The 13,567-nt window shown below is 39.4% G+C and overlaps 1 protein-coding gene across 5 annotated transcripts in view; it reads right to left on the minus strand.

The window, feature by feature from the left end:
- Positions 1 to 13,567, minus strand: part of kcnd1 (potassium voltage-gated channel, Shal-related subfamily, member 1) — a 114,288-nt gene that overhangs the window by 3,869 nt on the left and 96,852 nt on the right. For all 5 annotated transcript variants that reach the window (XM_079676905.1, XM_079676903.1, XM_079676902.1 and 2 more), the window contains 4 exons: positions 7,461 to 7,623; positions 5,545 to 5,628; positions 2,711 to 2,791; positions 287 to 537 (listed from right to left, as the gene is read on the minus strand). In XM_079676905.1, coding sequence (XP_079533031.1) covers positions 287 to 537; positions 2,711 to 2,791; positions 5,545 to 5,628; positions 7,461 to 7,623 — 579 coding nt within the window. The remainder of the gene's footprint in view (positions 1 to 286; positions 538 to 2,710; positions 2,792 to 5,544; positions 5,629 to 7,460; positions 7,624 to 13,567) is intronic.

The raw sequence follows: 13,567 nt of genomic DNA on the forward strand, positions 1-13,567 counted from the left end.
CGTTAGCATTTTGCTTCTGGCCATTAGATTTATTATTCGAAAAATTATAAAAGTAGGGTAGACATGTGGAGATGATCCGGCTGAACAAAACGTGCATTTATCAAACAGGTTCGTTTCCACAGATCTTATTTTGAGCTATTTTCCAAAATCCTCTGGAGAAATCCCAATGCTTTTTTGTGGAGGGAACCAGATGCTTACTTCCGGTTAAAAACGTCATCCCTGCGCCGCTCTATTCTAATAATGTTAGAATAGACTAATCATTTATGTCAGTGCTGGTGGTCTTTACGTCTGAGGGGGTATGCAGGTGGTCTTCAGGTGCAGCGTGTCCAGCTCCTGCACGCTGCCCCGGCTCACGGACACGGTGGAGTTGGCGAGCCTCATGGCGGCGCGGCGGCGGGCGCGGCGCGGGCAGCAGCCGGACGAGTTGTTCTGCGCCCCCTGGTGGCTGGAGAGGGACGTGCTGCGACTCGTCTTAAAGCCCACCGACTCCGTCATGCACAGCTCGCTGTAGTTCATCTCGTTGGTGAACTCATGGTTCTGTCAGAGAGGGGGGGGGGGGGGGGTCACATTATCACATTGTATTGCAGTTTATAAAGACAATGAATATGTAAACATGTGAATAAATGTGTCTGTTGATTGTGTATATATAGGATATACATATTTGTACATATTTTTATATATATTTGTATTTCTGTATTCGGGATTGTGGGACACGGTATTTCGATCTCTCTGTCTGTGCACACAAAATGGAAGTTGACTTGTTGACTTGACTTTGATGTGTAAATTAATAATGATGATATTATAGCTACAAACTAAAATAATCCTCAAATTGCACGGTGAAATAGTATTAATGCAGAGTGATATGAATGTTGCACCGTTGAATAATTTACAAAAAAAACGTATATTTTGTGAGATTTTGTGAGATTTTTTACCAACTTCTGTCCAAAAAGTGTGAAAGCAGATCTGAACTTCAGGTCTCTGTGCATATTATGGATGTCCTGACACCAGAACCAAGTAGTAGCGGATACAAATACCAGTGAAGTAGAGACCACGGTGACAACGAACTCTCCTTCTGCTGATTTAACGCAGATGTGTTGACCATAATGTAGAATAATCAAGCTGCATCCCCTCGACTCGTTGACAGTGAGTTCAAAGCAGGGCTCTCGACTAACTTTTTTCACCATCCTCCCGGAACCGTCCCGAAATACAATCTAAGCCGTCCCGAAATTAATGTGGACCGTCCCGAATTTAAAATATTAGTTTTTCTACTACTTATCATTAGTTAAAATTATTCAAAGTGACCTTTAACATAAATAAAACATCATACAAATCATTAGATGATAATTCATTAACCTTTTTATTTGAGTAAATCAGTCAATCACATGACAAAGGCTAAATATATTTAAACAAACACACAAACGAGAAAATTACTAATATTGAATCAAATCAAGTCCCATCCAATTAACCAAAAAAATCCAACACTCTGTCCTGAAGACAGAACCCAGAGTAACCACTAACCAGGAGGACAGTCTGTAACACAGTCAGGAGACCTTTACAAACTGCCCCGCCCCCTCGCACACAGACGGGAGAGAGAGATCTCGTCTGGATTGGAAAGCTCGAAAATACATCATAGACGCATGTTGTAGTCTTATTGCATATTAGAAACGGAGTTGGATAAACTAAAACTGCGATATAATGTTTATGTAGCAATACTACATATGACATATATTTTTTAAATGTCTCCAGTACCGATAAAAAGTCAGATAACGTCGGAGCTTAACGTTACCACTGTCTTTAATAATTCCGGCCCGGGCGGAGCCCGTTTAATACCGGGGCTCGGTACCCATCCATACATGGGGAGAGGCGCAGCATGTTGCTAAGGACTAAATACGATGGAGGGTTCTCATCTCAGCCTTATTACCCATAGGGGATGAAGTGGAGTAAGTAAATAAAGAGGCCGGCGCTCCAGGGTCTGGTTCTGCTGTGCGTTTTTGTGATGTAAAGGTAAAACATTTCAGAATTCGTCCACGGGATACCATTGTCATTTTACATCACTCAACCCGCGAAATACACACACTCAGTACATAGCCTACTGTAGATAGACCCGCGAATTTGCGGGCCAGGAATTTGCGGGCACAGCCAGCTGTGCGGCTGGCTGACAGCACATGGACACAGTTTACGTGTGTGTGTGTGTGTGTGTGTGTGTGTGTGTGTGTGTGTGTGTGTGTGTGTGTGTGTGTGTGTGTGTGTGTGTGTCTGTCTGTCTCTGTGTGTGTGAGTGTGTGTGTGTGTGTTTCGCGGGTTGCTAAATGTTTTGTGTGTTTATGTTGACAAGGAGGTTTAATAATTGTGTGCTACACACAACGTGCAGTCGATTTCATTTTCATCGCCGTTTGTAGTAGAGTTACCATGGTATTTTTATTTTAACTCTCGTCCCAAATTCGTCCCAAAATTATTTTTTATCCTCCCTGACACTATTTTTTTCGGCCCCGGGACGACGGGAGGTCCTTAAGCTCGAGCCCTGGTTCAAAGCGTCCTAAAGATTTGTTCTGTCTCTCATAAGACGCCGTTAGTGTCGAGCACTGATGGTAATACAGGGCAGTACTCTGTCTGCAGATCGGTATTCAAACGAGGGCCGAGTCTTGGTGCCAGAGTGTTGGTTCTTGCTCTGAATATTTAGCTGAATATGAGACATGTTTTTGTTCCTCACCGTAGTTTTCTCCAGACAGTGCAGCAGGTGGTTGTGTTGTTGGTCGAACGCTGATCTGTTCTTCACACAGCCGTCAGGGTCCTACACACAACACACACACACACACACACACACACACACACACACACACACACACACACACACACACACACACACACACACACACACACACACACACACACACACACACACACACACACACACACACACACACACACACACACACACACACACACACACACACACACACACACACACACACACACAAAATAAAAAACACAAATATATGCAAATTAGTTAACTAGCACATATCGCCTGTATAAGGCCAGACAACCACAATCGACAATAAATTAATAAATAAACAAAAACATCATTGGATACTGAAGATTTAAAATCACCAAAACAAATGAACTAATTAAGTTAAAGAGGAGTTTGTAGTTCAGACAAAAAGAAACTAATACTGTCCATATATGTTATTGGGTTGTTTAGATTTAAAATGTAAATAAGAACGAGATATAAGTTAGTATTAGATTTATAAATGAAAATTTTAATTTTATATATTTGTGAGCCAAATGTTAAATAGCACACTGATTTAAAATATATTATATATAATTTTCTGGTCCCAATGTTTGTTTGAGGTGCTCTTTGGAAAGCAATCAGTCAAACGAATCAATATTTTAGTACACATCATTGGAAAAGTCTAAATGATTGGATAAAGAACTAAAGGATAGATATTTAGTTTTAAATAGTTGACAAATAATAATGCATGCTTATCTAACCTTTACTAATCTTTGATGTTCCCTCTAAAAATACTTAACTAACCTTCAACATATCTTTAAATCTGTTTTCTTTCATTTAAATCTCTCACATTTGCGTTACCACTCTTTAGATTTATCTGGTCTGACTTTTCGAGCAGACTCAGTTCAACAGAAGGCAGATTTTTCCATCTTTTGTTAAGATAACCCCAACAGGAAGTCTGATCGTCCTCTTTCTCTCCTGATAGCAAACCATTGCTTCCCTCCTTTCCTTCATCCTCTTATTTTACACACCTCTCTTGTTCTGCTGTATCCTCTTCCTCATCACACACTCTTTAAATCCAAAAGTCATTTTCTTTTTCTTACCGAGAGCAGGAGAGGGATTAGTACAATGTCTGGATGTGTGTGTGTGTGTGTGTGTGTGTGTGTGTGTGTGTGTGTGTGTGTGTGTGTGTGTGTGTGTGTGTGTGTGTGTGTGTGTGTGTGTGTGTGTGTGTATTCATCACATCTATCCACTCTCTACCTGCAGCTTAAAGTCATTTCCCCCGATAACACATTGAAACCCAGAAAGTCTCAGAGTCGTGATGAAACTGAGAGATGATGATCAGTGATGTTCACAGAGTTCAGCTGCACTTTAACATCCTCAATATTCCTTTAGGTTATTCTTTCTTTTTGCAGTGAGTGGGAGAAGTCTAAATACTGAATAGGAAATAAAAGGCTGCACCTGGAGAGCAGACTTTAAAGAGGCCCTATTATGCTTTTTAGGGTTCCTTTCCTGTTGTGTGTTTATACGTTTGTGTGCATGTGAATGGTCTGCAAAGGCTAAAATCCCAAAGTTCTAGGAAGTAGCTTCAATCCGAGCGACCCATTGCGAAAGAATGGAGATGAATAATTAATTAAATATATTTAAATGGGAAGGTTTTCTTTGAAGTTGGGACCATGTGTAGATTGTGTTGTGATTGCTCAACAGCTTAGAGATGTCCCGCCCCTTAGCCTATCACGCACAATGTGTTAGAGTGCTAGCCAATAGGAGCGCAAGTGATGTCACTATGTTCCACAACACTCAAATCTATTCAACAAAAAATCAGTGAAGTACAGTGCATATTTCCCTTATATCACAGAACTAAAGAATGCTTTTAAAAAAGGTTTAATGAGATGATGGAATCAAAGCTGAACTGTATAACATAAAAAGTCAGACATGCTGAAAACCCAGAAGTTTTCAAAACTGTTTACGGTCTCCGGTACTTCCAGCCCAACACCTACTGCATGCACAGCGCGAGGAAATCGGACATTCAAAAAAAAAGTTTGAATTTTTTTTTTTTTTCACTCACACATCTGCGACCCACTCGATATGGGCCCGCGACCCACTTTTGGGTCGCGGGCCACCAGTTGAGAACCACTGTCTTAAAGTATCTCTCTTCAATTGTTGTTTTGGTTTTAGAATTTATGGGATGAAGTAAAAATCGGCTAATTTGGGGAAAAATCTTAATCAGAATTAGAAAGATTTTATACATTTTGGGTCGAAATTGGATATGTTCCTTTTTAAAAGAAAAAAACAACCAACATTTGATAAACATAGGGAGGTTACATTTTTTTATGAACAATAACTAATCTCAATTATTATTTAAAAATATGTCAATTACAATATACAGTTGACTAAAATATTAATAATTATGTCAATGTTAAAAAACCGATTATGATTGATTGCTGGGCTCTTTTATGACATTTTTAATTGTATTGAAATGTCCTTTTATAATGAATTTTATGGCCCTTATACATTATGTTTTTTGTAAAAGGATCTCGAAGCGCTTTGTAGTTAAATCGTGGTTTTTATATAATAAAAAAAGTGCCTGTCTTTCTCATTTTCTATCTTCTTTCCACCTCGCTCCATCACTGTCTGAGGTAACCGGACCGTAATCAACCCTTCCTGCCCGATAGTGAGAAACGATTGACTGACAGTGTGTGTGTGTGTGTGCGTGTGTGTGTGTGTGTGTGTGTGTGTGTGTGTGTGTGTGTGTGTATGTGTGTGTGTGTGTGTGTGTGTGTGTGTGTGTGTGTGTGTGTGTGTGTGTGTCTCACCCCGATGTTTCGGTCCTCTTTGTACTGGAGGAAGGCGTTGGCTGTTCCTCTCTTCGCCATGCGGATCCGAGCCATACGCACTTTCTGTTGGACAGAGAGAAAAGAAGAGCACCGTCAGCACATCTCACACACACACACACACACACACACACACACACACACACACACACACACACACACACACACACACACACACACACACACACACACACACACACACACACACACACACACACACACACACACACACACACACACACACACACACACACACACACACACACACACACACACACACACACGAGATGAGAGTTTATAGGGTGCATCCAGAAATGTGAATAGTTCGAGGCTCTGTAGGAAATAAAAAAAGTGTCTCTGACTAAAAATATAATGTATATAAATAGGGACCATTTTCTTTCATACACACTGTTTTCTTTATTAACTTATCATTAGTTATTCTTAATTATGAGTAACCCGCAGCATCAGGTCTCAAACCACCCGACTCAGAGACAGTTCCATCCCACAGGCCATACGACTGTTAAACACCTTCACTTTTGAAAGAACATCCATAACATTCATCTGGTTGCATCTTATATATATATCAGTATTCAAATTATTATCTATGTATTTATTCTTATTTATACATTTCCCATCTATTTACATATCATTTATTTTGTACATACTTCTGATAATTCTGTATATAACTCTGCACTCTGGTTAGACCCTCCTTAATTTCGTTACACTGTGCTTGCATTTTTGTAATGACAATAAAGTCATCTAATCTAATCTACTGCATATCGACTATTCTGCATTATTTCTATTATATTATATTTTATTTACTTGCACTATAATCTTTTGTATTGTGTTGCACTGTTGGAGGAGCCTGTGACCTAAGATGTTCATTGTCATATCTACACAGTAGCTATTCACACATGACAGTCAAAGCCTTGAATCTTTAACTGTATATATCAGGAGTGTCTAAACTACGGCCCGCCGACTATTTTGACCCTCAGCAAATAAAAAAAGTATAATGACTTAAGTATAATAAACTTCTGCTTGTCTTATTTTGTTCTTCTTAAATATATATGTTCAAATGTATTACATAGTTTTCACGTGTTAACAAATAAATAAATTCATTCCATTAAAGTTGAAAACATGTTCAAGTTGATCAGAAAAAAGCCCAATAACAAACCTTCAAATCTACGATTCATATTTCCTCTTATGATCACCAATCTGAAGCTTCTGTTTTAAGGGATGAGCTGCTAACACAATAAATAAGAGCCTCTGGAGAGCTGTGATGGAGGCTGTTTGTTTCTTAAAGCATTTTATAACTGAACTTATGAGGCAGTATACCTCGAGTGCAGTGCTTCTCAAAGTGTGGTCCGCGGACCACTGGTGCTCCGTGAGTGCCACCTAGTGGTCCGTGAGTATATTGGTAACATTTCACATTTGAAATAGTTCACAGTTTTCCGCACTCTCGTGGGAATATCTCCGCAATGGAGCGAGGTTAAGTTTCACTTTTGATTGCATGATATAGCCCAGCGCAAAACCTTCATCACACATGTTGCCACCTGTTTGTACCATTTTCAGGCGATTTGTAATCTGTTCTAGAAAAACCATGTGTTTTTTGATATTTGTGGAGTTAGGTGGTCCGTGAGTGTTTTTTTATTGGTTAAGTGGTCCTTGGTATGAAAAGGTTTGAGAAACACTGCTCTAGAGTGGCCCAACCCGTCATACTGTATATATGTTTCTGTATGTGGCTCTCAGTGAAAAAAGTTTGGACACCCCTGGTCTATACTTTGCCTTTGGCCTGACACAAACAAGACATTTAACCACATCGTCGTGACATGTTTCACTATTCTCTTTATCAACTTAACATATAATTATTTATTCTTTAATTCGTCTTAGTAACCGACCTGCTGCGCCCTCATCTTGTCCGCCCTCTGGTTCTGGTGGTAGATCCGGCTGAAGTTGGACACGATGACGGGGACGGGCAGAGCGATCACCAGCACGCCGCTGAGCGAGCAGATGGAGCCGAAGATCTTCCCGGCGATGGTGTTAGGAACCATGTCTCCGTACCTGCAGAGAGGGACACACGTCGTCAACTTTCTGCAGCTTTTCTAGAAAACAAAGAAAATCCCTGTCTTTGTCCTCCAGCTCAGTGATTCTCAAATGGGGGGTACGCGGACCCCTAGGGGTACGTTGGGGTACTGCAGGGGGTACGTGAGATAAACAAAACAAAATGGTTCGAGGAAAATATTCCTAAAATATATTTCCTTGTATAAACATGTCAAATGTGTGTATTGTATTAGATAGTTTTTCATAATATCATTTTATTCACTGGTTTGTTAAACATATATCACTTCAATTGAAAAACTCCTTGGAAAAATCTGTTTCAATTTTTTTTCGTAGTGTTTTTTTTCATGCATAGATGGAAATATCCTTAGTTTGTTGTAATTCATGCATGAATATCAAAACTGTTCGGGGTCAGTCAGGGGGTACTTGCCTGAGAAAATGTTTCAAAGGGGGTACATTACTGAAGAGAGTTTGAGAAGCACTGCTCCAGCTCATCTTTGGAGATTCGTAAGACAGAGAGGGAGACACGTCAGAACCAGAATCAGGTTTATTACCAGGTAGGTTGATATGTACGAGGAATTTGACTTGGTGTCACGGTGCATGCATAAAAGTAAAATGTGGAGGAAATTCTTAAGAGAAACTGATAAATGTATTCATGGACAAAGTTTGTCTTTTGTTATATTTAATAAAGTCATAAAGAAAGCCAAGTGAAATCGATCTCAATGCAGGAACAGAGCTACTTCCTCCTCAGAGGATAGAGAAGTTCAGCACCCCGAACACAGCTCACAGTCCCACTCTATAGTAGAGAGAAGTCAACTGGTCCCACCCTTAAATTCCTTTAGGCATCATCTAAACATCCGAACCATTAAACCATAAAACCCCCTCGTCCTTAATCACTTGCATATAAGATAAGATAAGATAAAATAAGTTAAGAAGGAGCTTAATTAATCCCGTGGGGAAATTCAGCAGTTTAACAGCAGCCGGGTTGAGATTGAAAAAAACAGCTAAGAGAAATCAAATGGTAAATGCTGTCCCAGATATTACTGTCTCTCTGCTGCTGCACCGGTTGTTGCCTTCACCTTTCATAACACAGGGCCATAAATCACAGGTAGTGAGAGGAAGAGGAGGAGGAGGAGGAGGAAGAGGAGATTAGATAGTGGGCAGAAGGCCAGGATGGTTTGTGTGATTCTGCTCAGAGCCTTCACAGCTGCTGATCCACGTTTTACTGTAACAAACATTAAACAACTTCACCTGTGAGGATTCATTTGATCATTTTTACATTAGTTTTATGTTTCATTACAGCTGCTGATTCCAATTACAGGGACGAGTTGATTCCCGCTCATAATATCTAATGGAGACGAGAAAAGACGCTGCGATTTGTTTTTTTACTGTTCCCGTAAAGTGCAGATATTAAATAAGACAAGCTTTAATGTACGGTAGATACACAACATTGTTCTCAGTGATAATGGGAGTGTTATGATCCTTATCTGCAGTTAGTACTAATACCCCAGTGCAAAGATACTGCTGTAGATGTTCTTACCTCCTTTATAAACTGTTGAATAGTTTAATCCGCAGCAATGCATCATCTAGAACAGGGGTTCCCAACCTAGGGGGCCCCCCCCTTTTTTTCTTTTTAATAATTTTTTTTTTTTTTTAAATAATTGGAAGGCAATACATGATTGTCAATAAAAGCCTTGTCTCTACATTACAATACAATTTAAAAAATAATTGATTAATTAATTTGAATAACAATTCAAGTTAGTAGCTAATAAAGGCATAAAAAGACAGAAATGTATAATTCTTTCTTTAATAGAAATGTTTCTTCTGCACGTAAAGTGTCCAAACCAAGCTTCTTTTTTTTTTCTGGATAAACGCATAAACTTTTAAACCCCCTTGTGTGTGTGCATATGTTTTCGTACATTTTTTCCCATATTTTTTGGACATTTTTACAAGACATTCAAAGGTCGGGTAGGTAATTTTGGAGAAACCAGCTCGAATGCGCTACAATTTGAAAATACACAACCGGAGAAAATCTGCCACTTCCTCACAGAGCCCCTCCTCCAAAACACACGAACGCGCACACGACCAATGAGGGCACGAGATCAGTTTGTGCACAGATGGAAGGCTGGCAGGCAGGTAGGCCATCCAGTTACTTTAGCCGGGCCGGCTCAGATGATTGGTCGTGCTTTTTACAGTACCACGGCTTCCACAGATGACATTTGTGTATGTATTTATTGTCAAAGCATTTAATATATTCATTGCTATCGGGATGTTAAGAGCATTCCATGGAATATAACACAAAGTGTTTCTGAAATAAATCACGTACCCCACCTGTTACATGTATTTTTCAGATTTTTTCGAAACATTTTGAATCATTTTTCAGACATATTTATAGGACATTTCTTCTGACAACAGTTTTAGAAATGTTTTAGACATTTTTAGGGAATTTTCAGACTTCATTGACATATTATTTGGATATTGTTCCAATATTGTTCAGCATTTTACTGCTGTAGATGTTCTTACCTCCTTTATAAACGGTTGAGTAATTTAATCTGCAGCAATGCATCATATCCTGTAAGATCATGTTGTATATATTGTTGTTGACATATTTCACAATATTAAATGACATCTTCAACATATTTTCGGTCCATTTTAATTATATTTCTGGGTAATTCTTTCAGATGTTTTTCACATATGCTTTGGATATTTTCCCCAAAGGTGTCAGCATGTTACTGTGCTAGATCTTTGATTACCTTTTCTATTTGGTCGCGTCATATCTTTTTCAAGATCATCAAATGTGTGTAGCTTTGTCCTGTGAGAACCGCGTCCCTCAAAGAAATCCCTTTTTTATGCATTTCTCAGAAAAACTGTTTTCAGCTTTGTTACAATGCCATTTCTTGCTGATCCAGGAGGCTTTTAACATATTTATTTAGCTGAAAATGTAGGATTTCTTTCCACCTCAACCTTCAGTTAACCACAAAATATAATTCTGTATTTAAAATGATCTGGAAATACATGTTATTTACTAAAAAGGGAGAGCATGAAAAACTGCGAAAAGTAACAAAAAAAAGTGACGCAATCTTAAATCTAACAGCTATGACATTAGTTTATTTTTTTACTTTTAAAAATCTTTACTTTTTGTTAATATCCTGTTGATTAAGTTATTCATTTTGCCTCTTTTCTTGAGTAACGTCTCCGTGGTATTAAACCCTTCTTATTCCAATATGCAAAGCGTGCAGTCTACAGTAAATCAGACCTGCAGGTGATGAAGCTCTCGCTGATGTTCCTGCTGCTCTGGATTATGTCTGAGTCCTTCAGAAGAAAGGCCGCGACCCTCTCTGCAGAGTTAACGCTCATATCTGAATATCGGAGAGCTAATTTACTTTCTTATTACTTTAAAAGCTCATTTGAAAGAAGTGCAGATTGGTTTCATAAAGAGTCTCCTGGTATGTAAAGCAGGCTGTGGGAGATGATTGTCTACTTCTTAGAATATATTCAAACTCTCAATGGGTTTATAAACATCATGCTTTACATTTAAAAACATTTGTAGTGATTATTCTTTTCTGATTTAACTCGTGTTTAACTTCACTTTACATCACATATTTACGTGTGTACTCCTGGAACATGAACTTCCTGAATGTGGCTCTACCTGCCTGAGAAGAAATGCTATAATTGTTAAAGGCTTTGCTGTTTTTCATAGAAATCAGAAGAAACCAAATAGCTACTTAAGCGTCGGATTTTATATCATTTTAAAGTTTATTCTCACAAAGTTTATCACATATGTCACTTAGTTTGTACTGTGACAGATGCTTGACTTGAGATCAATTATACTTAAAGGTAGGGTAGGTAAGAATGGAGAAACCAGCTCGAGTGTGCTAGAATTTGAAAATACACAACCGGAAAAAATCTGCCCCTTCCTTCAGACTTCCTCACAGAGCCCCTCCTCCAACACACACGAACGCGCACATGACCAATGAGGGCACGAGATAAATTTGTGCACAGGCTGACAGGCAGGTAGGCCATCCAGTTACTTTAGCCGGGCCGGCTCAGGTGATTGGTCGTGCTTTTTACAGCGCCACGGCTTCCACAGATGACATTTTTTAATGGATTCATTGCTATCGGGATGTTAAGAGCATTCCATGTAAAATAACAAAAAGTGTTTCTGAAGTGAATTACATACCCCACCTTTAAGTACATATTATTGATAAGACAGATTGTTATTGTTTTACACATTCTGTAAAAAAAATACCCAAGGTAAACCATAAAACACAAGACTACATGCTTTTATAACCTGTTTGTATATTTATACTATCACTATGCATACATGTACTGGATTCATGCTAACCTTCAGTTTATTGATTTGCAATACTGTCTACAAGATCATTCATGTTCATATTGAAGGCCTATAATAATCTTTTACAATCGTACGTCGCTATAACTTGCTTTTAATTGTAGTTGTTTGCCTTACATTGCATTGTGGGAGTAAATCCATCGCCAAAGACTGCTCCACTTGATTATACAGAACTTGAAACTTGAGTAGACGTGATGAGCAGCTAATGGGCTGAAACATGCAAACCTCCAGTGTGGTGTTCTGAAACCTAATTGTCTATTTAGTTTGAGTTTGAATGTACGGTCCCACTGATCCAGAGACAGGGAATACCTGACAGTCATTTGCTGGGTAACTGTTGGAGCTCAGACTCAGTTTGGAGTGATGACAGCACTCAGGTCAGTTTTACTGGACCTCCAGCGTCCTCAGCACCGAGAGATATTGGCAGAAAGGAGCGGATCAATGGCGGAGAGGCCCGAGCGGAAAATAAGTCATCTGTAATTGTTAGCAAAAAGCGCTCCGAATAATTGACGGAGATGTCAGACTGTGGCCAAACAGGCGGGATGAATCTGTGCCGGATCACTAACTGGATCCACCTGAACATCAACGGGACCCTGCTATCGATCCAGACGCTTCGCTGACATTTCACTTTTATTATTTATCTACAAATTCTGCTCAGTAATTCAGGCTTTGTTTCAGGATGTCAAGTTTGTAAAATAAAAACAAGAGGGGGGGGATCCCTGCTGTGTTTGTGTTCATAAATAAGATTTCAACTATGAATATCTAAGAGTAAGTAGTATACAGACAGGGCCGCTGCTTGCGGACAGGCAAGGCAGGCAACTGCTTGGGGCCCCGGACCAGAAGGGGGCCCCCAAAGAAGGTCGATTGAGAAGGTCCACAGCAACGACAACATGAAACCCCCTTTAATTGACTGCAATGACATGTCTGGAAACCCCCTCTAGGGTGCCCCATGCATAGCGCGCTGTTAAATGCTGCTTCATAAGATACGTTTCGTTTCTCCGCTCCGCTCCGGGGGTGGGGCTGTGCGTGGTGATGAAAAGCTGGTTCGAGGGGCCCCCAGTGAATGTTTGCCTAGGGCCCCCACATACTCTAGAATCGGCCCTGTATACAGAACAACATAATCAAGTGGTTAGATAATGAGACACAGTATTTTCACATTTATGTAATCTGATAAAGTTCAGGAAGCTGTTTATTTTTGCTTACTTACCAATTTGTTTAAAATCAGTCTAGCAGCTAAAAGTGTTTGGTAATGTTAGCTAATGTTTCAGTTAAGAGCTAAAACAGATCCATTTAGATTAGCTTATGGGTACAATTGTTGGATAAAAACAGTATGGGTCAAGTTAGAAATGATAAAATCTCAATTCAGTCCAACCGAAGGATCATCACTACTTGAATAGCTTGTTCAGGTGAGCTTGAGGTCAGCTTTGTCTCACATATTTTAGCTAACAGATCAGTACGTAGCATTGTTCAAGTTAGCTGGATTGCAGCTAATTAAAGGTACAGTTGAGGTAACTGGTCAGTTTAGTGGCTTAGCTGTACATAACTTAACTATTTAAAGCTGGTTTAGTTAAACATTATCAGGTTATAATGGATATGTTT

This window comes from Notothenia rossii (genome assembly GCF_949606895.1).
Source record: "Notothenia rossii genome assembly, chromosome: 4".
NCBI classification, from domain to species: domain Eukaryota; kingdom Metazoa; phylum Chordata; class Actinopteri; order Perciformes; family Nototheniidae; genus Notothenia; species Notothenia rossii.